Source organism: Vidua macroura, chromosome 7 (assembly GCF_024509145.1).
Source record: "Vidua macroura isolate BioBank_ID:100142 chromosome 7, ASM2450914v1, whole genome shotgun sequence".
NCBI lineage: Eukaryota > Metazoa > Chordata > Aves > Passeriformes > Viduidae > Vidua > Vidua macroura.
Genome location: NC_071577.1, coordinates 18,856,726 through 18,882,145, shown reverse-complemented (window position 1 = coordinate 18,882,145; position 25,420 = coordinate 18,856,726). Strand labels below are relative to the sequence as shown.

The following is a 25,420-nucleotide window of genomic DNA, read 5'->3' as shown; positions in this document are numbered from 1 at the left end:
GAAGCAACTTCCTATCGACACAATTACCATGGGCAAATTTTGGCGAGGGAGGAGATAAAAAATCGGGGGGGGGGGGGGTCTGTAAGAGATGGATACTAGGCAGATACTAAAAGCTTGTGCTAAAAGTTTGAGTGGAATCCTAACTGTATTAAATAGTGGTAAATGCACTTGACTAAATGAGATTATTTCAGGATTGTAAAAATTAAAAAAAAAAAAAAAAATCCACAACCTTTTCTTCTGTGGAGGCACAAGCACGCCTGCAGCGTTGCTTTCTAGTTCATGTATTCTGCAGATTCCCATGCAATGTGTCAATGGAAAATGCGACACGGCTCCTCAGGGCGCTGGCCACCCGCGGAAGCGCTGCCCAGAGAGGACAAGGACGGCCTCGCAGGGAAAGACACCCGGCCAGCGCGGCAGGTCCGCCTGCCCTGCCCGACACGGAGCTGAGCCTCGATGGGAACTGTTCTCCCTGGGCAAAGGAAGTGCCGGACTGCACGGCGCCCCGCACGGCCCCCTGGACCGGGGGTGCGGGACCCATCCTGCTACTTGTAAACTGGGTGGGTGCTCTCAGAGAACCGACCTTTGCTCATGAGATCATTTATTCCTGTGCATAATATCCTGCCATTCAAGGCAATACTGTTTTCTGCACCCTTCACAAAGCAGCTCATTATAGAATTGAAGTTGTTGGTCATGAACCCGCCCAAAGAGTTTTTTGGTACACCGAGGGGCTCTCGCTGGAGCAGAGGTCTCGGCAGGGCTGAAGACCTCTACAGGAGTCCCTGCGGCTGCACCGTGGTTTCCTTTGATGCAATCGACCTTTAAAAGCTCCGAAACCCTGCTCTTTAGGTGCTCCTTTCTTTCACGGCCTTATTTAAAGGTCCTGACATGAGAGAAATTTTTACCTCATTTATTGAAAGAGGAAACACAACAGGACGTGGGAATACACATAGAAAGATGTCTGGAGAAAAAAAGTCCTTCGTTTCTCTGGACTTCTTTTTATAGCAACGTTTTCGGTAGAAAGTTGCTTGCAGCGACATAAAAGGGTGAGAAAATAATTCTTCGACTAAACTTCCTTCTAATTACGGAGAGTTTAATGTCCTGAGAGTAAATACTGATTCGGCTTATAGCTGAGAGAAACATGTAATCACGCCTGGCTCACTCCTTAGCAGATTATGAAAGATTAATAACAATTATGCGGTCAGAGCTAATGAACATGAACTCGTCTATGACATTCGGTTGGTGCACCAATGCATTTGGTAATTATGGGCACCCGTTTGTCCTTCCAAACCCCGCTTCCTGATACCGCCAACGATTATTAGACCGGCTACAAAGTAGGGTTGTGTGACGGGCGGCTGCTGCGGGACCTGCAGCTATCCTGCGACAGCCCAGCGTCCGGGGAGCCCTGCCACCACCTGCCCGGGCTGCTCAGCAAGGACACCCCCAGAGCCCCGCAATGCTGTCGGTACAGAGTTTCACCTCCATGGCGGCTGCCTCTCCTCTCTCACGCGCCTGAGCCTCCGTAGGGTCAGTAAACACAGCCCCAGCTATACGGTTTTCAGCGGCACGGAGTTTCCCTGTCCTTCCCCGCGAAGCTGACACTTTTCCCAGCAACTTCTTGCCCTCCGCGCCCAAGAGAGAGCGAAGTGTGCAATTCACAACTGCGGAGTGACTGGACTCGGTCCAGAGGGGTAGGGATTGGGGTTGTGGTTGAGGTTGTGGTTGGGACTGGAGATGGAGCCGGGAGTCATCTTCGGAGCTTTCTCCATTTCCAGTACTTCGCGCTCCTGCATTTCCATCCCGACTCAGTGTGAGAGTCGAGAGAGACGACAGGAGGATTTGCCACCGTCTTGGGAAGTCACCACGAGAACAGCCGTCAGCGTAAGCAAACTGCGTTTTAACTAGGCTGCCTTACCACGACATGAACTGACACTGCACGGGGAAAAAAGCCACATCTAATGAGTGCCAGGTTTACTATCTTGCGCTGCGCACACACCCCGTGCATTTTCCTAACCGGTAGCAATATCGGGGGGGGGGGGGTGTAAGGGGGATGGGCAAAAGGAGGGTTCTCCCAAGGACCGACAGTTCAGTGAAGCCAAGGGACCCCTTTTCCGATAGGACAAAGCCCATCTACTCCATATATCGCCGGGAAGAAGGGAGGTGGGGAAGATGGAACACAAAGACTGTGTTGGGGTTTTCCCCCTTTTGCAGAGGTAGCAATGAACTGGAGAAGGTCGCGCTGTGGATCCGGTGAGACCCTTGTCCGTGGCTGTAAAAAGGGCCCCTGCCGGCGGCCTCAAAAGGTCCAGTGGTACTCGGCTGGCCTTTTTGAAGCCGCGGGCAGGAGAAAGGGGGAGATGAAGCAACGGGGGCCTAGGTTGGTCCGGAGGGGCATCACCGCTGCTCGCCCGCCCAATCTCCCCCCGCTCCAGCGCAGGGGCCGTGGCGGGGCGGGAGCGCGGCGGCGGGGCGGGGGTGGGAGTAGAGGGTGGGGGCGCCGTCGGTGCCGACCGGGGGACTGCGAGGCGAAAGGGGCAGTGCGGGCAGCGGGAGGGTCACATGTTCCGACGGCAGCCTATGAGCAGCCCCCCGGGCTGAGGCAAACTAATCTGGGGCCGGCCGCCCCCGCCCCGGTCCCCCCTCCCAACCTGGACTTCGTTTTTATAAACGTACCGCCAGGATCCAACCTGTTGGAGGCAAATAACCATCCGCATCATGCCCGGCCGGGGACCGAGCCGCCGCCGCCGCCCGCGATGTGCAAGGCCATGAGCAAAGCAGCGAGCTGGGAGATGGACGGACTGCGCGGCGACAGCAGCGGCGGCGGCGGCGGCGGCGGCGGCGGCGGCGGCGGCGGCGGAGCCCCCGGGCAGTGCCGTAATTTTCTCTCCTCGCCCGTTTTCGGGGCGGCGCACACGGGCCGAGCGGCCGCCGCCGCCGCCGCTGCCGCCGCCGCCTCGGGTTTTGCCTACGCCGGCGGAGGGGAGCGCTCGGGGGCGGCGGCGAGGCCTGACCCCCCGACCAAGGACTGCCCGGGCTCTACCACGCCGGCCGCCGCCCCCGCGCTGGGCTATGGGTATCACTTTGGCAATGGATACTATAGCTGCAGGATGTCCCACGGGGTTGGGATACAGCAAAACGCCCTGAAGTCTCCCCCCCATGCCTCCATTGGCGGCTTTCCCGTGGAAAAGTACATGGACGTCTCCAGCTTGACCAGCACGAGTGTCCCCGCCAATGAAGTCTCCTCCAGGGCAAAGGAAGTGTCCTTCTACCAGGGCTATACAACCCCTTACCAGCACGTTCCTGGGTACATAGACATGGTCTCAACGTTTGGCTCTGGGGAACCGAGACACGAAACATACATATCAATGGAGGGCTATCAGTCTTGGACTCTGGCTAATGGCTGGAATAGTCAGGTTTACTGTGCCAAAGATCAGACACAGAGCTCACACTTCTGGAAATCGTCCTTTCCAGGTACGAGAGGGGGAGAAATGGTCTGAGCAGAACACCCCCGCGCCTCCTCCGCCTTCCCGTCCCCTCCCCCGCCCCCGGGCTGCAGGGGCGGCCTGCCGAGCTGGACACGCTGCACAGACACGCATACAGCAGGGTGGGGGCGGTGGATATTCTCTTTTTCTCACTCCCCCCTCGGCCGTCTACCCCCGAGAAAATCCTCACCCTCTGCTTTCCATACCCGCGGGACTGACCCCAGAACCTCCCCGCCAGCAGCGCCAGGGCACCCGACCCCCGGCCCGCGAGCACCGGGGCGGCCTCGGGCCCTTCTCCCGCTGCTTCCCTCGGTGGCCGGGTTTATAGTCGCGTTTGAAGTTTGCAGGACGGTGGTTCGAAGGCTTGCTCTCCTCTGCCTCTCCGGCTGGCGACTGATCCGGCGGCCCCAGAGCACTTAAGAGACCGCGAGCAGTGAGGGCACAGAGGCACAAACCACATGCAAACAAACCCGGGAAACTCTCACCAAAACGATTTCTGTATGTGCGCTGCCAGCACCGACCCACTCTCAGCCCCCCAGCCAGTGCCCCCACCGCCCTGCATGCTCGGTTAGCGATGCATGCCTGAAAAGTGATGACAGTCCATCAAAGTTTTGGTGGTGCTTTACTAGAGTGCAAATAATGTGGCAGTGTAAATAATAATAAACTGTAAACAACCCGGCATTATTTATTTGCCCATGAAAACCAGTGCCCAACAAGTATCGGTTAAGCTTTAAAAGCCTGTAATAAAATTCTGATTTTTCACATAATGTCTTTTGCAATAGGGGACGTTGCACTAAACCAGCCCGATATGTGTGTCTACCGGCGTGGGAGAAAGAAGCGAGTGCCGTATACAAAACTGCAGCTTAAAGAACTCGAGAATGAATATGCCATTAACAAGTTCATTAACAAGGACAAGAGGCGAAGGATATCCGCAGCCACGAACCTGTCTGAGAGACAAGTTACCATTTGGTTTCAGAACAGGAGGGTGAAGGATAAGAAAATAGTCTCCAAACTGAAAGACAATGTATCCTGATACATTAATTGCGGACAGTGATAAAAATATAAACTCAACCACCAGCTAAAGACTTTTGAAAAGACTTTTGAAAATATATTTAATTTTTTTTTGTCCTTCCAGCGGTGGCGAAATGTCGGGAATTGTTTTCCATGAAAGTCAGCGTTTTTCTCTCAGTGTAAGGGAGTGTTGACAAGTATTGAATTGAATTATAGTTTCTTCTTTTTGAAAATAATAATAATATTAATATTAATTATATTTTCTGTTTTTCCCTCTAGGCCAGTATAAACGAATTTAAATATGTTGAACGGTAAAATTTATAATTTTTTTTAATGCTTAAGTCTTTGGGGGGTATTCTGTGATTTTTTTTTTCTCTGAGCAACAGCCAGTGCCAGAAAGTGTCAGTTTTGATTTGGTATCATAAACTTCAAAACACGCCGAGTGAAAAAAAAAAAAATCAATCGGAAATACAAGAAAGCCGGAATACAGACCCGTGGCAGCACCCGGCTTCTGCCAAACTTGCCTGGCCCACTGGGACCCGGAGAGAATTGCGTGGAGGGTTACTGGCTGCAGCAGAAATTGTTATTACTTTGTCGAGGAAGGGAGAACCTCTCCGAGCTGTTGCGGGGCATAGAATCGCAGGATGTCCCACCGCGCTCCCCGTCCTGCAAGTTTGAGGTTGAGCTTGGGTTTGTGGGTTTTATCCGCCGCAGTTTCATTTTCAGTGCAAGGAGTCCACGCTTCCCGGCTGGAAATGGAGCCCCGGCTGAAAAAGGGAAGATCTTTTGTCCCAGGCGGAGCTGCGAGTCCGAGAGCTCCGCGGAGGCGCAGATCGCGGTGACTCGGGGCAGCGCTTTCGGCATGATGGATTGGCCAGCTCGCCCTGCTGCCAGAGGAGAGGTTGCCCCTCCAGAGGTGTGTATGGACCTGCACAGACCTGGCGGGAAATGTCCGCTCTGCCCTGTTTGTCTGGACCAGCCCAAGACTCTTCTACTTCCTCACGCCCAAAAACTTCCTGATGGACAAGCGAAGGTCACTGCTAGGTTTTAATTTACAAAACTAAACGGGTGTTAATGACAGAAGCAATAAATAAGGAAATTCAAAAGATGCCATAATTTATATAGGCCGAAAGGCTAAGATTTTGTCGATTTTTAAATTCTTTTAGACCTAGTGTGCATGTTATGATATACAGAGGGTGATCAGACACACTAATCAACAGCTAGGAGAGAGAAGTGGTATCCTCTCTGTTAATGTGCCTCATCTAATTATTAAAATGTGTTCCAAACTAGTATTATTTATTATAATATACTATTGCTCTAAACATTTTGATTACCCTTGTATGAGGTAAAACATACGATAAGCCTATTTCTCCATAAACCGTTTTTTGAAAATGTGTCTCAAAGTCAGCTTTTACTTTGTGTTGGAAATACAATCTGAACTTCCAAACTGTCAACGATGTTGCAAATCTTTTCCTGAATCATCTTTAATAAAACTATTTCTTTTCGCTGTATATAAAAAGAAAGCAATTCGCCTTCTTTTGCTGCAGGGGGTTTCACGGGCTCTAGGTTTGCCTGGGATCCTCTCAGGGACACAGGACGCCGTTCCTGGCAAATGAGAGGTAGATAGAATGAGACGCGCATTAAAGGATGAGGAAGAGCATCGGAGAGTGCCTTGTCGACAGGAAAGGGTTTTAGTGAGAAAGAAATGTTGCCGGCGAGAAATACACGGCGTGGGAAGCAGGCGAAAGGCTGTGTCTCCCCTCTCCCTCCGAGTCCTGCTCCGCCTGCCCGGTGCCTGGCGGCGAGGGCGGCCCGCCGCCCTTTGTTCTCCATTTCCAAAACGTCCCGGCACTTGCCGCTTCCCCGGCGGCCGGCCCGGAGCGATGCCCCTCCGTTTTCTCTGCAGCCGGCTGGCTCCATCGGGAGGTTATCTTCCGCCTCCTCCTCCCTCTTCCTTCCCCTTTCTACTCTGCTCGCACGTTCATGGCGTTTGTTTTCCCTGAAAGGACGAAAAAAGTCCATTTCTGAGCAGCTCAGATTTTATCGCAAAGAGCATTTTTGTTTAATTCTAGTATAAAAGGACACTTGCGCTGCTCATCATTTACGTGCCTGGAACAGCCCTCTCTGCTGATGCAACCTTCTTTTCTCCGAATGTTTTAAATTCTTGTCTTCTCCCCCTTGGCACCCCCACTCACCCACACATACAGACATTAATTCTACACAGGTTTTTCCTCCCACCGAGTCTCCCTGCAGACGGCCGGCCGGGCACTGCCAGAGCTGTTTTGTTTCCCGGCCGCGGAGCCATCGCGGGCTGTTCTCTTCCTCCTTCCAGGCTTAACCTTTGGCTTTGCCGGGCTCCGGGCTTTCAGAAGGCGCAGTTTGCCGAGGCAAAGCCGCCTTCCTCGGGCAGAAGGAAACCCGAACTGTCTGGCAAATCGGTACCAGATGGAGAGGAGTCGCCTTGTAGTTTCGTAAGAACGTTCAGAATCATTAAGAAGCCAACAGCTACAGGCAGGAGGAAGATGAGGCGCACATCTGCCCCCCTACCTACCGGCTGAGATTAGAAGGGTTTTCTAAGCCTGGAGCTGGGGCATTGGCGAGCCTTGTTCAAACCCTTCTTGGCCACAGCTTGGACTCTTCAAGACATCAGCTGCACGTGGCCCCGGGGCCGGGCTGCAGCCGCGCAGCCCCAGCTGTAGGCGGCCACAGCTATGTTTAGAGAAAAGGGTATGATGGTTCGTCTGAAATGTAGCGCACGTTATTGCAGATAATTAACATGTACCTCGACAAACCGAATTGCAAATGCACGGTGGCGCAGTGATGCATTGCTGGGCTCCTGTCAGGCAGCGCTATTTCCCAGCCATGTCTGAGGCAATCCTGCCATCTCCTGGACAACCCCCGGCATAGGCAGGGGAAGCCTTCCGCTTCGGGCGCCGCGTTTCCGAGTGATAAATGAGCGAGGGAGGCTGTTCGGTCACACGCAGAGCACCCTTCGTCTGTAAACTGGAAGACTATGCCAGTGAAATTATAGCGTGTGGTCAGCTCTGATGTCCAGGCCTATCCGGACGCCTGTTTAAAAACCAGGAAAAAAAAAAAAAAAAAAAAAAAAAAAAAGCGGAAAAGAGGAAAGGAGCGTGTGAAAGCAGGCCTCCGGGTCGCCCTGCTCCTCAGTGGTGATATTTCCTGTACAGACACAGGCGGGGGGACACCCGAGGCATTAACACGCTGCCCCCAAACCAGCAGCCGGCTGCGGCTGGAAAAAGCAGCACAAGCCCGTACGAGGCTCTCCTTCCACTCCACCCCGCTCCCCTCGGCTCCGAGGCCAGCTGCCTCTGGAACATGATGCTTCTGCAAATGTTTTCCATGTAGATTTAAACATTTTTCCGTAACTGTGAGTGTCTCCAGCTATTTCAGGTTTTTATTATGTTCTCTTTTTTTTTTTTTTTTCCTTTCATTCTTTTTAATTTTTTTAATTAATTAGCAATTACAAATGAGTTGAATATTAATTGAAAGCTCTGTTTTCTCTAACCCCATTAAAGTTAGTTTGAAGTGTCACCTTTCTTTCCGGTAACTGGGAACTCACATCCATTCCTTGTGTTTATTGCGGACAAAAATACAGCCTTTGAACTGAATGTTCCTTTTCTCTTCCAAGAACCGAAAATCAGCTGTTTCATAAAAGGCAATTATGAAAAAAAAAATATTGCCCATCTTCTTAGGGAACACAAAGTTAGAATACAAGTCAGCTAATAAGAGGGAGATTCAATTGGTAGACATAATTCAAACAATAAAAATTAAAGGCAGTGGTCAGCAATATCCTCCAGCGGTGCTTGTGTGGTCCTGTGTGGTCTAGGAGAGAGCAATCATTTAAAGATTTTTTTTCCAGGGCAATGAAATTACTGCAGAATTTCCCTCAATTTCCCATTAAACAGAAAGATGAATTTGATTAGGACAATGTCAAGAAGGGCAGCGTCTCTGATCTCGCCTTAGAAATAAAACCGAGATTAAAACTGTGATTAAGAGGATAATAACAGGGAAAATTAACCCTACATGCTAACTAGGTTCAAGTTTTTAACCGAGGTAATGAAAGTGGAAAAATCCGGGCATTAAGGCTTCGCTTGACGCCGGACTCGCACACACCAGGGGAGATCTTCTTGGGAAAGAGGCCGAGAAAATAAACACCCGGTCCGGTTGGCCGATCGGCCTCCAGAGTGTCCCGCGGATTTGTGGGATGGTGGGGCAGGGAGCGGCCGGGAGCACGGAGCCCATGGGTACTCCACTCCTTCCCGAGCCTTCCAGCTCCCTGACAGAGCCTTTGGGTGCAGCACACGGGGCCTTGCCTCTTCTCTGTCTCACGAACCGCACGGTTTGGGAAAGGACACGAGAAATCCCCTGTGAGGATGCTCTCAGATATGATTTTAATAACTCTGGGGCTGTGGGGAAATGAGAGAGATAATGGAATATATGGTCTCTTGTTTGATCAATCAAAAATATAAAAGTATGTGTAACTCCCCAAAATAACAGAGTAATACAACAGTAAGGGATTATTTTCTTCTCATAAGAGGAAAAATTCCTCTCACACAAACTGGGAGATGAGGCTGACTCTCCCCTCTGCCCGCTGCTGCATTCACACCCTCTCTGATGAAGAGCAGATCCTGGCATTTTCTTTCTTGAACTCTTCCGATTTTATTTGTTTGTTTATTTACTTATTTAATCTCAGAGGGTTGCCCAGGTAATTCCGTCTTGTTGCTCTCGCTATTCTCTGTTGATTCTTGTTTGATTGTATTTCAAAGACAAAACAGATTCCGAGTTTTAGAAGCGTTGTTTGCCTAGAAGCGCTTCCAAGTGAAGGTGAAAGGCAAAAGGGGTAAAAAGGGCAGACGTGCGGACCTAAGAGAATACTGGCCATTGGTGTGGCAGAATGACGATCCCGGTAACAGCCGATCGATTAAGACTCTATTTGCACGCATATGCAGATGCATATCATGCAGTTAGGGGCACAAGTACCTACGTTTGCCCTAAACATCCACATCTCATAGATATCACAAGTTATTTCCAGTCCTCGGTGCTCACTCTTACCGTGGGTATCGTTCTGGCCCGGAGAGTGCTGCCAGCCGGCGAGCACTGCCAGCCGGGGAACATCGCCGGCACCGGGGCTGCACCCGGGGCTGCCCTGCCCTGTCCTCTCGGCAAATGTTTGTTTTCCGCTCATCTCTCCACTGGCGCCGCAGCTCTGCCAACCCGCCCCGGCTACTTTTATAGAAGCAGAGACCATGGTTTCCCCTCCCCCTTGCGAGCTCGATATTTTCATATTTCAAGTGTTATCATAAGACTTTTTAAAAGTGGGGGTGAAGAGAAAGAAAAAAAAGGGTGGGGAGGGGGGGACTCTGTGGCTCGGTCGCTGGAGGCGGTGCTGAAATTACCGGCTTTGAAGAACCTGTCTGCAAAGTTTCGTCCAATCGTTTCAGGCTTTCCGCTTATTCCCTGTTGTAACTAAATACCGCTGTAAGAACAGCTGAAGTCCTTTGTTGGAAATGTGTGATCGCAGTCTCTACAGATCTGGCTACGTTGGTTCTCTCTTGAATTTGCAATCGCCAGATTCCTTTTATTTTCCTAATTTGCGGGCTAATGGCAGTCAATTGGCGGCTCTGCCCACCATTTCCTACCCCCGGAGCTCGATCCCCTGGACTTGCTCAAGTTCGTGCGCAGCCCAGCCGCAGAGCCACGCGTTCGGCGGCGCGGCGCAGCCTTACCTCCCCGGCTCCGTTCCAATCAACATCAGCTCCAACGGCAACAAGGAGTGCCTGGAAGACAACAATAAATATTACGCCCACGATACGAGCTCCAAACAAGAGGAGAGATGCAGGCAGAGGCAATCTTTTGCAAATGACCCAACTGTTACTCACACAGCCAACTTAAAGCCCGTAAAGTATGACCACTCGAGCCTGCAGAGAAGTTTGCATGGCTCGGCTACTCTTTTTGAAGTGAATTCCTGCAATTCAAGCTTAAAGGAGGACATCAAGAATCCCGTCAACTTGAACCTGACAGTTCAGCCCGCAGCAGTCCAGTCATGCCTCAGACCTTCAGTGCAGGATGGTATGCCTTAAATATCTCGCTTTAGTTAGAAGCGACCTAGCTATACGTTCTTTTTAAGAGATGCCTGTAATTACTTTGTAACCCTCCCTGTAACTCTTTCGGAGCAAAAGTCGCTTAATCTGACTCGGAGGTTAGATAGAAATTGTGCTGTCAGATGTGCTTTGCCCAGTTTTCCGACCTAGTTTAGCTCTGATATATTGCGGTTTTGGTTTTTTGTTTTCTTAGTTTTTTTTGGGTTGGGTTTTTTTTTTGTTTTTTTTTTTGTTTTTTTTTTTGCATATTCCTATATTTGTATACCCAGACTTGATCCACTAAATTATCGACGTATTTGTTGTAGGTTTGCCTTGGTGCCCCACCCAGGGGAGATCAAGAAAGAAACGGAAACCATACACAAAACAACAAATTGCTGAATTGGAAAACGAGTTTCTCCTCAATGAGTTTATTAACCGACAGAAGAGGAAAGAACTATCAAACAGACTGAATTTAAGCGATCAGCAAGTTAAAATTTGGTTTCAGAACCGGAGGATGAAAAAGAAAAGAGTAGTAATGCGAGAGCAGGCTCTTTCTATGTACTAGAGCAGAGTCCGCCCGTTCCTGCATGAACTTGTGCCCGGAGTGTTCACCCCTAGAGTAGAGCGTACGCGCCAGTGAAACGCGGGGAGTGTGTCTTTTTACCGTTTAAACCAAATTCTCAAAACGCGTAGGATCCCTGCGTAAATAGGCAGCGCTGAGTTCTTAGCCAAGATGAAGAAGACGAGCCGGACCAGCATGGAAACATGTATTATCAGCTTTTTACCTTTCTTTCTCCATTTATATAGATTCTGTCCTGCATCCCACCCTCTCTTTCCCCGGAGAACAAGCGGTGCTAAACTAAGATCGATATCTTTTATCTGTATGTAAACACCATTTTGCAGCAAAATAAAGGAATAACGCCTAGTAAAGACGTCAGCTCTGTGAGTCCCGGCTGCTCTCTTCATCTGCTGTCCTGCACGCCAGGGCGAGCCTGCAGCGCCGGCTTGTTTTGTGGTTTGGAGTAACCTGCTCGAGCAGCGATGGGGAAAGTGGTTAGCAAATAAACCTTTTTCTTTAGTCTTTTTTTTTTTTTTTTTTTTTTTTTTCCATTTCCACCCTCCCCCCGCCAGCCCCCGGAGCCGCAGATCCGACCGCAGCCCGGCGGAGAGCGCACGTGACACCCGCGCAAGGCCCGCGCGTAACCTGAGCGCCGGTTCAGCGCCGGTTCAGCGGCGGCCGCTCGGCCCCGCTCCGCTGGGGCGGCCCGCCCCGACGGCACAGCACGGCCGGGAGGCCCCTGTGTGCGCGCCGGCGGGGCCGCCGCCCGCGGGCCGCGGGCAGGGCTGCTCCACGGGCACGGCCGAGGGGTTCCTCTCTCGGGAAAAAGCGCCCCTCTCCCCCTCGCCGTGTGCCAGCCGCCTCCAGGCCAGCGCGGAGTCCCGCGGCAGCGCAGGGGCCGCGGAGTCGGGCGCCGGTGCCTCCCCAGGAGGCCGGGTCGGGCCCTGCCCTTGCAGCGCTCCTGACTTTGGCCTTGTCCAAGCTCTGCCCCAGCAGGCGAAAGACAGCGGGCGGTGCCGGGACAGAGGCCCAGGCTCACAGCGGCTGAGGCGCGGCTGGGACCCACGTCTCACCCCGAGGTGCTGCAGGCACGGGAGTCGGAAGAGCACGGAGGTTTTGGTGGGACTGATTATTTCACCAGTCAGTCCCCATGGCCTTTGCTGCATAAATTTGTAAGAGGGAAAAGTAAGAACGGTTCGGGGTTCTGCCCAGATATAAACCTCAGGAGATAACCCAACCAGAGGGGCTGGTAGCAATGTCTAAGCCGTTTGATCACTGTTTTGGGATGACATTTAGACCGATTTTTTTCCGCATCTTGATGAGAGGCTTTCTCTGCCGAGAGCTGCCGGCCGCTGCAACACCAGGGCAGTCAGACTGGCCAGAGCTCCAAGGCCTGAGGAAACTACACACTGCCCTTAGTCCGATACCTCAGAATATGAGTTCTAAAAGAAAAATCTCATGGATTTATAGGTCCGTATTAAAATGCCTTTTGGCTGCAGTTTCAACCTAAGTCTTCATTTCTTAACGAAAAGCATTTCCACGGCTCCCAACAGTAACAATAATTAGGCTGGCACACTCTGCCTTCTTTTCTGCTGTGTGAAATAGGTTCAGATATGGTTCTTCGTGGCGTATATAAAAAGTCTAAACAACTGCTAGGAACGGCACAAAGCTGCTGCCTACTTACACGGGGCTATAGCCTTCCCAAAGGCAATAAACTCATTATTTCATATAGAATCATATTTGAACTTTGCTCCTCCTCCTGTGCTTGCAAGTACTGCTCGAGAGGGCACGGTAGTCCAGATTAATTTGGAGCTAAATCCCGGATTTCTAGGCGGGCAGAGACGTAACCATTTTCCCAAAAGCTTTCCAGGGAGTCCCAAAGGTAACGCTTGGGTGGTGTTTCAGGGGGAGAAGGAAAACCAGCCCGAAGCATTTGTCGCCACACTTACCGCCCGCATTGCCCAATGCAGAGAAAACCCTACCTCGCCCATGACGGGGGTGGCTGCCAGTAGGAAAGCGGGGACGAAGCCTCGCCGGGTGACAGCTCCCCGGGGGCAAGGGATGCACACCCAGCCATCCACAGCCACAGGAACCATTCCTAGGTCCCTCCAAATCTTCGTTACGTTCAGCCTCTGTGCTGGGAGTTGACGCATTGCGGACAATGATGGTCTCTTCATCCAGTGGCATTCTCTAATTAAAAAAAAACTAGGAGCAACCCCAATGATGCAAGCCAGGAGAAGAGCAAAAACCAGATAAAGCCCCTTTTCTTACCCTCTCCTGGAATACTACTCAGACGGCTACAGTCCATGAGAAATTGACCCATTGCTCTGTTCTTCCCTATCCTAGTCCTCCCCAGTACAACCCGTCCCTTTATTACATGGGTGATATGAAATCCGAAGAGGAACCTCGGATGAAAATATGTGAAAGGCAATATATTATTTATTAAACGCATCTGATCCACGATGATGGCTTATTGTGAGGCTCCTAGTCTAAATCGCCTAAGGAAAGAGAAAAGGCAGAGGAGGTAGGATCTAAATTGCGGTTTGTTGAGAAAGTCTGTGTATCATGTATCTCTGTATGTGTTTGTGTATCTATAGATGCACTCTTTTCAGTAGCGCCCGTTGTGTGTAACCGTGTGTGCACACTCAGACGTACGTGTTTGTGGGCTCATGCTGTTCACATACACATCTGCGGTAGAAAATGGTGCATGATTTCACGCGTGCCCACACTCCAGGTTTCATCCCTTCCTCTGAAGCAGTGGGCGAGGACAGTGGTTCGGGCGTGGGGAGGCACACACGCGTGGCAGAGCTGCAGACGCAGGGCGCGCCCTGCCTGTGCGGCTCTGCCTGTGCACACCCACCCGAGCTGTCCCCTGGGCACACGTGTGCACAAGCGTGTGGAACACGCCGGCTGGGTGCACAGGAGATGCACCCGAGTGAGGTGGATGTACTCCACGCCCTTCCACTGGATTATTTCGGGTGTCTTATCAGGTGCCCCCTGTACCGGCATTGCGGGTGTATGCGGGGCGGGATGGAGCGGCGGGCACCCGCTTGCTGCGTTCGCGTCCGCATCCCTCCGCAGCATGCAGGCGACGGTTCATCCCTTTATTTTCTCAAACATAAACATCTTTGCATTTCCACCGCAGCCTAAACGTGTTCAAGCCCTTCGAGGAGGCTCCTCCATCCCTCCTCTTTTGATAAGGCTGCAAACGTAACTTGGTTTGTTGGGAATGGCTCTGGATGCCTTTGTGCTTCCTAAAAGAGCATAAATAATTAAAGTTTGGCAGAGAGGAAAAGCTTTCTTGCAGAACTGTAGTGGCAATAAATGAAATGACTCAGAATCTCTTCTCCAGTCGGTTTTTACGAGAGCTGCCAGACAGTGTCTGTTCACGTTCTCCAGATACTAGGGGCGCCATAACAAAGTTAAGGTCAAGTTAGTGTCTTATCTTGGGTGGCACAAAAATACCGCATCTTCTCCAGCCGGACCGGGCATATTTTTAAGCCCAAACGTTACGCAAGTCGCCTTAATTTCCACGGAGGGCGTTTGGAAATGTCTCTTGGACCTGAATACTTGGTGATTCCAGGCAACGATTGCAGATGTTTCAAGACGCCTAACGGTAAAGTATTCGCCTGATTGTGTACATGATGTGCATTTGTGTTTCGATGCTATTTAATCTGTGTAAGGGAAAAGGGGGAAAAAAAAAAGGGGGGGGGCTGTTATTGTGATGTTCAGAGCTGGGCTGGTACCGACCCCAGAGTGAAAACGCTCTGGCAGGCGGGGACCCCCAGCTCTGCCTTATTCCAGAGGGGTCTCTGCTGTGGTATTGGTCTCACATTTCCCAAATTAGATCGTTTCTTAAAGGACTGTTTCCTAAAAGAGCTTTCGTACTGACAAATCGTCGCCATGTCTTTGAACTTGAATTAGTTGAAACCGCTTGGCTCCTGAGCCAAAATTTAATTGATGCTAGGCTTGTTGCATCGAAAAGAAGGTGAAAGATTCTGGCTAAGGCACAATTAGTTGTTTGAACGGTAAAGAAAATGAAGCTCCATAGGTTTCCAAAACCATCTCTCGTGAGGAGATGGGCGATCAGAAACCTTGGGGGGGGCACAATCCGAACGGAGCCCTGCCCTGCTTTGCTGCAAGGTCCAGGGTAATTAGTGACACAGGAGCCATTTTAACTGCACAGACATCATTTTTGGGAGGCTGTTTTTTTTCTGTTGCAGCAGAACCGAGAGGGCTCGGAAGCCGATTAAGGGAGGGAGTGGTGGTTCTGTGCTTTGATTTCTAGTAATAACTTGCGACTTGCAAGAGTCTATCTGCTGGGAGCAATGTGTGGCGTTTGAGGTGTTTTGCGAGTGAGGCACCAAAGGAAAAAAAAAAAAAAAAAAAAAAAAAGAATCCAACTGTACAAAGAAAAGAGAAAAGGAAAGAAAGAGGCGGCGGTGGGGGGTGTTAAGAATAAACTCTATCTGCCTGGCTTTGGTCTTTTTATTTTTAGAAAGGGCTAGCTGGACTGCGGCATGGAAGCCCCTTGGGTAGCCCTCGACTGCTGTGGGGAGCTAGGGGATGCAGAAGGGGCAGTGCCGGTGGCGGTGGCACCGGCGGGGCGGGGGGCAGGGTGCGGGGCGCAGCCCGGGCTGCGGGGCTCCCGCCCCCGCAGCCTCTCCGCATGGCGTAGCCGAGGGCGAGCAGGAGGTTCCTGTAGCAGCGGAGACGAGTCCTCAGCGGGCACGGCCGCCTCGAGGAGCCGGGGAGTCCACGGGCCTCCTCCCCATTTGCCCGGAGCTCTGTGGGGCTGGCTCCCCACCTGCCGGGCTCTCCGCTTGCTGTGGGACCTGGAGGTGCCTTTGTGGAGGTGATACGGGGCCTGTCGAGCCGGATACTTGCCGGAGCCTCCGCCCGGGAATTGCTGGGGGGTCCGGAGGCGGCCGTGCTCGGCCTGGGGAGCTCGCCCAAGATAGCGGGTTTATTTGGAGAGCGACATGTGATGGAGCTAACCTGGCAATGCGGTACAGTGGCGGAAAAAACCCATTCCCATGGAGAGCTGGCAAATGTTGCTGGAATGAGGAATTGGTCGAGTATAGGGCTATGCTGGTGTATTTGTTATTCTCCTCTCTTTTCAATCTTTGCGGCCCTGTTTGTGCTTGTCTCTATAATATCATATTTTAAGGAAAAAAGGAAAATTGGCAAAAAAATGAGCCCTCGAAGGCAGGGCGGGAGCGAGGCTGGCGGCTGCTGTGCGTGTCGCCAGCTCCCAAGTCTTGCTTTTCCTTTCCAATGAAAATGAACATTATGGTGGGAGTTGGAGGCAGGAGAACAGAGGTCACTTTGTCTGCTGCTCTGCTTCCCAAGGAAACCGTGCTTGGTGGACTTCTTTTCCTGCCATAGCCCTCTGCCTTATAGAGAGCCCGAAAGTATCTCCCTTTCGTAAATCCGGCTGCTGAGAGATGTTCTGTTTGCGTATTTCTCATTTCAGTTTGGCGCCTTGACACAAGTGCGCAGTGTTTGGGCTTATAAGCGAGGGAAAACGAGGTGATCGAAACTCAGGCTTTGAATTTCGTGACCGGTTTTGATGCCAACTGTGGATTGCAGGAGCCGGGCGGGCAGATCCGGTCGTACACTCGAATGTGTGAATGGGACTTGGCTTTCCTGAGTGAACCCGCTCATCATCTGCTTGAGCGGCGGCCGGAGAGTATCGCTTCCTCTAAGGAGGAAGCGATCACGTTTCCGAGCCGGGGGTGCCCGTCCGTGAGCCCCCAACCCTCGCTCTGGGGGCTGCCTCCCCCGACGGTGGCAGTGCTCCCCCCTCGCTGCCCAGGGAGGCCGGGCGGAGATGCGGGCGGGGGGCTGCGCGCCGGGCTCCGGCGGTGGGCAGGCGCCTGCCCGGGCGGCGCGGCCCCAGGTGATCCGCACCACCTACGTGTATCTTACATCGCCTGGTGAAAGGATGAGACTTAAAACCGGCTATATTTGTACAAACGGCGCGCTCGCCTCCCCGTGCTGGGAGGGCTCTTTGGAGAGATCTTAGGAGCCTTTCCGAGGGGCTGATATAGATATAAGGACATTTCTACATCGCGTCACGTGACATAATTACCACTAGAATCAATCAAGATGAATTGCACGTCAGCACACGGTGGGGATTTTTTCTTAGTTGATCCTGTCCAAACCCTCTTGTGCAATAGATGGATCTTGTTCAATGCATTGAAGCCTCCTGGTTGCTTGCAATCGCAAAAAGGAAGACATGACTGAGTTTGACGATTGCAGTCACGGCACATCCAATATGTATCTGCCAGGGTGCGCCTATTACGTCTCACCCTCAGATTTCTCGACGAAACCCTCTTTTTTGTCTCAATCGTCGTCCTGTCAAATGACTTTTCCTTATTCTTCTAATTTACCTCATGTTCAACCTGTGCGTGAAGTAGCATTCAGGGAATACGGATTAGAGCGCAGCAAATGGCAGTATAGGGGCAGTTATGCTCCTTATTACTCAGCTGAAGAGGTGATGCACAGAGACTTTCTGCAGCCTGCGAACAGGAGGACGGAAATGTTGTTCAAAACGGACCCTGTCTGCGGCCACCACGGACCGTCTCCCGCCGCCTCCAACTTCTACAGCTCGGTGGGGAGGAACGGCATCCTGCCGCAAGGCTTCGACCAGTTTTACGAGACAGCCCCCGGACCCCCGTACCAGCAGCACTCCGAGAGCGAGGGGGACGCGGAGAAGGGCGACTTGAAAGCCCAGAACAGCACTTGCAGTAAAACACCTTCCAGCCAGGAGAAGAAAGTGACACCAGCAAACAGCGCCGATTCCCCTTCTGGTGAGGCTGTTGCAGAGAAGAGCAACAGTTCAGGTAGGTATCAGTAGTAAATTGGGGGCAAGAGTACAAGGCCAACACTTTGTCAAGCCGCATTTTATGTGCAATTTTATAAGCATCCAAAGGATTTTATATATCCTATAAGATTTCCTTTACCGTTGTAAAGCGTGTTTACGATAGGAAACCAATTTAGGTGGGCTTAAGGTATTCTTGGAAGAGGATATTAATTGTTATTAAATTGTTGATTCATCGGGGGCAGACGGAGAGATTTCACAGGTAGTGCTCAGAGCTGCCTTCGGTTTAGAGCTTAAGATCTTCGTTTGTTTGGGGCGGGGGGTGTGTGTGAGAGGAGTTTGAGAAACTTGGAATTTTTCCAGCCCATTTAAATATCTCTCTGTATTGCTCGAAGAGCTCTTTTTTAAGGAGAAGTTGGGAAATATTAGCTTTTCTTGTTAAGTCACCCGGAGATTATAAGCGTCAGGAATATTTTTTGAAGTGCTAGAGGGCTGCTTTGCAGGCAATGGGATATTATCAAAGTCTCTCATCAAACCCTAGCTGAGCACGTTCGTAGCAGCAGCGTGAATCAGTTTCTTCTCTCTTGAATTTCAGCAATTCCCCAGCGATCAAGGAAAAAGAGGTGCCCCTATACCAAATATCAGATAAGAGAACTGGAACGGGAATTTTTCTTCAACGTGTACATAAACAAAGAGAAGAGACTGCAGCTGTCCAGAATGCTCAACCTCACTGACCGGCAAGTTAAAATCTGGTTCCAGAATCGAAGGATGAAAGAAAAGAAACTGAACAGGGATCGACTCCAATATTTCACAGGGAATCCCTTGTTTTGAAAAACAAAACAAAACAAAACAAAACAAAAACCACAAAAAAAAAAAAAAAAGAAAAGAAAAGAAAAAAAAAGAAAAAATATATTAAAAAAAAAAAAAGCAAGAGAACAGGAAGAAAGAAGAAAAACAAAGAATACACCGGTCTCTCTGACCTACCATCTGAATGCAAAAGTTAATTTGTTTACTTGACACATCCACCCTGCGGAACTCAAAGTTTCATTTTCATGTGCAACTCCCCACACTGAATGGCCACTGGAGATTTCGGGGCTTGGCGGAGCAGATTCCTGATAAGGGGAAACTAGGGTAAATCCAACTGTCCACTCTCGAGTGTTTTTCGCCAAAGGTGCTTTTTTTCCCTCTCCCACAGTGCCAGCAATGGACCTGCAGTGTGTCTGGTAGTTGTTCCTTACAATTCATTGAGTTCGGGGGGGGAGGCTCTGTTGTTGTTGCTTTTGAGCTAGGATAACACTTTCCTCCCTTTAAGTGAATGCGGTTTATTTAAGAGATGGTAAATGTACGCTCGCTATATATAAAAAAATATATATATATGTTTCAATTGTCACCCAAAAGCATGGGCCACTGTCTTTTTCATGTGAATAAATGGTTTCTAGTAAAGTTAAGGTTATAACTTCCGTGGACTGTATGGATTTCCATCTCTGAAGGATCCTAGCGTTTTCCGGGCTAGAGCCAAGTTCAGTTAAATAATAACGTGAGGAAGCCTACCCGGGTTATTTAAAAAGCATTTTCATTAAGTTATAGTTCAGATGCCTAACTCTTCTTTGTAGGTATGTGTACCTTCCCCGTTCGCTGTGAGACAGAGCCAACATGGCTGTCTGCAGACCATCACTTCTGATGGTGCTACCTTTACTATAAACAACGAAAAAGGCTTTTCGTTTAACTGGTCAGGCTCCAAATAAGCCCAGAATCCCCAACGTCAATGACTGTTTACTTGTTAGTGAAGACCAAGGCAGAAAGACTGAGGGCTCCAAGCGAGTCAGACAAGAGGGAGCTATAAACAATTGGCACTAGTTGGGAAAAAAAAAAAAAAAAAGAAAGAAAAAAAAATAAAAGAAAATTTTAAAAAAAGAAAAAAGAAAAAAAAAAAAAAAAGAAAAAACCACCCCTAACCAAAATCACAAAACCGTCCCCAACACTTTTGGGAACAGAGGGGTGGTTCTCTTAAATCTGCTTGCCGGGCAGGGCGAGCAGAGCGCGGCGCTGGCGGGAGCTGAGCTCAGCGCGCTGCGGCCGCGGCGGGCCCCGCCGGGGGCCGGCACCCGGAGGAGATCCGCTCCGCTCCTCGCCGCTTTATCTTGCGTGACCTGGCTGGGCTGTTTACAAAACCTTGAACTGTCTAGACAACACCATAAAACCCGAGGTTCTAAACAGCTTAATTGGGTTATATTATACACCTTCTGGTGGGCGAAAAAGAGATTTCCGCAATGTGCAATAAAGGCGACGAGTGAGAAAAGAATTTGGCTTTTTTGAATAGGACGAGGTGGCTCTCGCTACTCTCGCAGGCAGGGAAGGCAAAAGTGCCAACTAAGTCAGGAAAAAGCTGTAGAATTCAAAAAATAGAGAAATAGAAGAGGAGGGAGGCATGACTAAAAAAAAAAAATTAAAACACTTTAGCAAGAAAAACATAAGTGTATGCCTTTGAACTTCCAAAATGTCAAGGTCATCACCTTTAACCTTTCTGAATAATTAGGCGCCTTAAGGTTCCTCTGTTATTTTCAACCACCACCCACTCTCTCTCTCTGTCTCCCTCTCTCCCTCCCTCCCTCGCTCTCTCTCACACACACGCACAGCCACACACACACTTTTTACCGCATAGCTGGCCATATTAGCAAATGCATCATAACGCAAAGAAAATCCCGGCTGGGTCGAGGTGAGCTCTCGGTGTCGTGCAGTGAGCGTGCCCTGCTCCAGTCCTTGCCAGCTGGAGCACAGGGGGCTCCTCACATCCCCATCTTTCTCTTCTGCGCCCTGGGAATTCGACCAAATTTTTTTTTTTCTTGTTTTCTTTTTTTTTTTTTTTCTTTTTTTTTAGCTCATAAGATAAAGAGGGGTTTGCTTAGAAAAAAAAATAGTAGGAAATGTCTCGTAATGTGGGGACAAAGACGATATTTCTATGCGGTTTCCCCACGAAGCCCATTAATTAGAAATGCGCCAGGTCGCAGGGAATTCCTCACGGCGTTTTGCCTGACCTCATAGCCAAATTCTCGCGTATCTCCCGATCCTTAATCCACAGGGCGAGAACGAGTCGTTTGGTTTTCTGTTCCCTGCAGTGCTTTGACAGTCTATCTCAGAGTATTAATACGCCTTCAAAATGCCAAGACACCGCAAAAGCGGGCCGCAGAAACCGAAATACCCATGCATTAATCCTGCATAAATGCTCAATGATAGCGGTGTTAAGTTTCTATTAAAAAGGAAAGGAAGAAACCCATGACTGAGAACGAATTGAGCAGAGGAGAAAGACCTGGAGAGGAGAAAACTCCCGGCGTCTGGCGGGCAGCGGCCACAGGAGGGCGCGCCCAGGCGCTGCAATGCCGCAGCCTCTGGTGCTCCAGTCTCTTTTCCCCCTAATAATAATTCCACTGCTAATAAAATATCTAATATATAAGTAACGATAAGATTTCAGGGCCTTCCAAATGAGAAAATAAAGCATCAAAAAGATTTATTAAACAAATAACCCATAACCGTGACGTGCTGGAGAAATATGCCACTTTAAAAGAATTTTTTTTTTGGTCGTAATCTTTTATAATGCATCCGAGCTTTAAAAAAAATCCCATAATTTTAAGAAAGGGAAAAAAATCAAACCCCAAAGATATTCAGAATTCGTTCCCTAGAACGAAATTCTATCTACTCCTTAAAGGACAGCCTTAACGCGGGTGGAACAAAAGTAATATAAACAATATGCATTTCCACAATTTATCTTTGATTCTTACTCGAGGATTTTCTTAAATAAACCTCTAGGTACAGAAAACATAATGTTAAAAACGTATTTTATTTAAAGGCGAGATTAACATTAGTTCCTGAGAGTGCTTGTTTTTTAAAATAAAGACAGAGAGACTAAAGAGAAAAGATATTTTTAATATCCTAACATCACCTTTCCAAGGCATTGCTGAATGAAGTCTCTCTCTTTAAAAGTGCTATGGAGATCTATTAAAATGAAAGTAGAGCTTACAGAATTAAAGTCATTCTTATGAATTTCTTGGACATTCTCCAGCAACCTAGCACATTCTGTCTTTCTGAGAATTTTTTTTTGTTTTGTTTTATCTTTTTTTTTTTTCCTTCCAGCGTGCACTTCTGGTCAGAACCTGAGGAAAGAAAGGGTTTTCCTGCTTTCTGCTTATTTGCAGAATTCATTGAAGTCTATTTCATGTTGGCTTAGCCATATTCCGCATTTTTTAAAGCCCAGTCTCTCGTGAACGCATTTGTTGGCACTTTGTCTGCTGGATTGTTGGTGTGTGGTTTATTTTTCTCTGATTTCTTCTTTCTTTCTTTCTTTCTTTCTTTTTTTTTTTTTTTTTTTTTTTTTTTTTTTTTCCTTTTTAGAAGTTCATTGTTAACACTTTCCTAGATATAGCCTTTCCGGCCGTAATAAAACGGCATGGTACAATCCAAAATCCTTGGGATCCCTGACGCCAGAGGTAGCCCTTGCAGGCAGAGCCGTATCCCGGAGGAAAATGCCTTGATCTCTTGGTGGACATACACTTTCCTAGGGGGAAATGTTTAGCGAAGTTTTGGTGTTTGTTTTTCTTGGCATGAGAGGGCTCCTTGCGAGAGCCCACTCCAACCCCGAGCCCATCAGGCTTCATCCGAGGTGCTTTAACCCCCCGCAATTACAGTGAGGCCGAACTCAGAGAATGTGAACGGGTGATGGGAACCAGGGTGCGCTGTTAATTTTGGAAAATTATATCTATACACGAGAACATGGAAATGACGCTTTCTTCCCTTTTTTTTTTTTTTTTTTTTTTTTTAACAATCGTGTAAATGTGATGATTCTGTGCGAGATTGTAACCTCTTCTATTTCTCCTTTTTACCCTTTTCTCAGTTAAATTCCTCTAGATAGAAAAGATTGTGAGCTATTTCCAAGTGTCTTTGGGCTTGTCCTTTACATAGAACGAAAAGGGCATTTGCTTATTTTCCGATTAAAATATAAATATGGCAGGAATCCTCCGAAAGATAATTGTGCAGCACAAATACCGAGGCTGAAGGCTGCACTGGCCACCAATATACACGCTAAAATCTCATCACACGCAGGCACCTTTGTGTCGGCAAAAATATGGAAATACGATAGGAGAACGGCTGGGGTTTAGAGCGAAGTCAGCGCTAGTATGCGATCTTTATGCTCAGAAATAACACCTTTGAAGAAAAGATCTGTGTGCTATTTTGTTTATTTTATAGGCTTTCATATTTAGGAAAAAACATAATGTCATCAGTATGTCGTGTCTGTCCCCTTATCTCGGTCAAAAAAATATAGAGAATCTGAGCCCAGTTGCCGACTCTTTCTATGAAAATACGGCACATAGAAATCTGGGCAACGTTGCTTTATTAAAAGAAAGATCACAGTATCGTACCTAAATTTTTTTCTTAAATAAAACTATTCTTCAATGTCCCTGCAATTTAACAGCGTGACATAAAAGATACAATCAGCGCATTTAAAGACTCCCTAAATAAAATGATGAAATCAAGTAAATCAAAGGAAATTTACTAAAAGCTTCCTGGGTTCCAGACTATTTTAAAAATAAGACATTTCTCGCAATACCTTTGTTACTGAAGGCATCTGCAAAATATCTGGCTTCTTCCGTACCCCTCTCCCATCCCCCTCACATAATGGGACACAAACACAGCAAATTGCAACTATGAGAATGCTCGGCACAGCCGAGACAAAAACATAATCATATCACCAGTAATAAGGTTCAGGGAGATAAGGCAGTGAAAATTAAGCCCTGCTGCCACGTCTGGTAACCTCCAGTTTTTAGCCCTGACATTTGCTAGAGGAGAAAACTGTAATGTCCACCTATGCTTTATTACAAACAGTAATTTACATCTACATGGACCCATTGGTTGGGGCATTTTTTCACCCTCGTTCGGAAAAATATGGGGCTCTGAGAGCAAAACCTTTATATTAATGCAGATTGTATATCTCATTTATTGCACAATATTGATTTATTTATTAATGTTAATTACTTTATTCCATTTTAATATGATTTAAAACAATAGTGACATTAAATGCCCAGAGCCTAAGTCCCCAGCTCCCCAATGGCTCTCGCATGTTTATTCAACTTCTATTTACATCAAACTTTAACTTTCTACTGTTCATTTTCACTAAAAAATTGCTGCCCGTTTTTAAATCCCTCATGATTTACCGTGAGCGAAGGGTCTTATGGAGCCGTGTGCCAGTCCCGAATGCAATATTTAAATTACTATAATCATAACAGTCATCTGAGTTTCCGTGTAGTGACATGCATGAAATTAATATTTTCAATTACAAAATATCAAAGAGCCCTCATGTCTAATCAGGAGCCCAGAATTCAGCTCCTCTAGCAGCAGCAGCAGCAGCAGCAACAGCAGCAGCAGCAGCAGCAGCAGCGAGGCCGGCGTGGAAAGCAGCTCAGCATTTGCTTATTGTTTTAACTTTACTGTTGGGCGAAACTCGCCGCAAACCTCTGGGCTGATACTTTCAGCTGGGATATTTCTGGGACCCCTTTTCTTACAGTGTAAATAAAGATTATGAAAGAACCATTTGATGGGCATAAAATTCCTGATTAGATTTAATAGTCAAGTCTTAAACTGCGTCAAGAAAAATAGTATTTTGTTTCTTTAAACTCTGTGGGTTGTCCAGGCTGTTGTTGAAGAGGAGGAAATTGCTAGAAGGCGAGGGGGGGTAGGGGACGCGGCGCTCGGAGGGAGCGTCGTGGGCTCCGCCGCGGCTTCTTCCCCGGCGCAGGCGAGTCTTAGCCATGGCTCTGATCATGATCTTACGTGGCCACCGCGCCGCAGCGCCCGCCGCTCGCCTCAGCCCGCGGCGCCGGCCAAGCGTGCCCGGGGAGGGCAGGGGCTGCGCCAGGCGCAGGGGATGCTGCCGACAGAGCCTGCGAGCAGCGAATATTACGAAGGTAATATTTAAACTCTCCGGCAACCCAGGAGCTGGAGACTGCAGCTATAAAAGACACTGGCTCTTAACCTGACAATGATGTTGTATTTGAACAGCTGCGATAAGGTTTTAAAAGGTCTGTCTCATTGCCACCGCGAAATTTTAAATAGGGTTATTGTTTCCAGCAGTCTAAAGTGTACGGTAAAGTACAAAAACATTCAAATGCCAGGAAACAGGAAAATTCAAACCCACGCTGGTGGAAAACGCATGTTTGCAAGCGTGCGAAAGACGCATTTAAAAATTTTTAAATCCTTTCACGTGCTGCCTGCTCTTGGGGATCTGAAAGGGTGTTTTGATAGTAGAAAGGCCCAAAATAAACAGGCGACTGAGTCCCAAACAAAAATTATCAACAAGTTCACTTTGTGTGGGTGAGAGTCCTTGACAACATTAGTCCCAGACAAGAAATACTCCAGTTTGGGGAAAAAAAAAAAAAAAAAAAAAAAAAAAGAG

General features: G+C 48.7%; 3 protein-coding genes across 3 annotated transcripts; all 3 read left to right on the top strand.

Annotated features, from left to right (window-relative positions):
* Positions 1 to 2,750: 2,750 nt before the first annotated feature.
* HOXD13 (homeobox D13) lies at positions 2,751 to 4,512 on the top strand. The gene is made up of 2 exons (XM_053982825.1): positions 2,751 to 3,468; positions 4,262 to 4,512. The coding sequence occupies exons 1-2, from the start codon at positions 2,751 to 2,753 to the stop codon at positions 4,510 to 4,512; spliced, it is 969 nt and encodes a 322-aa protein (XP_053838800.1).
* Positions 4,513 to 10,021: 5,509 nt separating this feature from the next.
* Positions 10,022 to 11,159, top strand: HOXD12 (homeobox D12). The gene is made up of 2 exons (XM_053982956.1): positions 10,022 to 10,583; positions 10,921 to 11,159. Exons 1-2 carry the CDS (start codon positions 10,022 to 10,024, stop codon positions 11,157 to 11,159), a joined length of 801 nt encoding a protein of 266 aa, XP_053838931.1.
* Positions 11,160 to 17,394: 6,235 nt separating this feature from the next.
* Positions 17,395 to 18,810, top strand: HOXD11 (homeobox D11). The gene is made up of 2 exons (XM_053982700.1): positions 17,395 to 18,001; positions 18,575 to 18,810. Exons 1-2 carry the CDS (start codon positions 17,395 to 17,397, stop codon positions 18,808 to 18,810), a joined length of 843 nt encoding a protein of 280 aa, XP_053838675.1.
* The last annotated feature ends 6,610 nt before the right edge of the window (positions 18,811 to 25,420 follow it).

What these genes read in the sequence shown, in the direction of transcription:
- HOXD12 (XM_053982956.1), top strand. Translation starts at nt 10,022, where the DNA reads ATGTGTGATCGCAGTCTCTACAGATCTGGCTACGTTGGTTCTCTCTTG. An exon ending in CAGACCTTCAGTGCAGGATG is followed by an intron (nt 10,584 to 10,920) that starts GTATGCCTTAAA and finishes TATTTGTTGTAG; the next exon opens with GTTTGCCTTGGTGCCCCACC.
- HOXD11 (XM_053982700.1), top strand. Translation starts at nt 17,395, where the DNA reads ATGACTGAGTTTGACGATTGCAGTCACGGCACATCCAATATGTATCTG. An exon ending in AGAGAAGAGCAACAGTTCAG is followed by an intron (nt 18,002 to 18,574) that starts GTAGGTATCAGT and finishes CTTGAATTTCAG; the next exon opens with CAATTCCCCAGCGATCAAGG.
- HOXD13 (XM_053982825.1), top strand. Translation starts at nt 2,751, where the DNA reads ATGTGCAAGGCCATGAGCAAAGCAGCGAGCTGGGAGATGGACGGACTG. An exon ending in CTGGAAATCGTCCTTTCCAG is followed by an intron (nt 3,469 to 4,261) that starts GTACGAGAGGGG and finishes CTTTTGCAATAG; the next exon opens with GGGACGTTGCACTAAACCAG.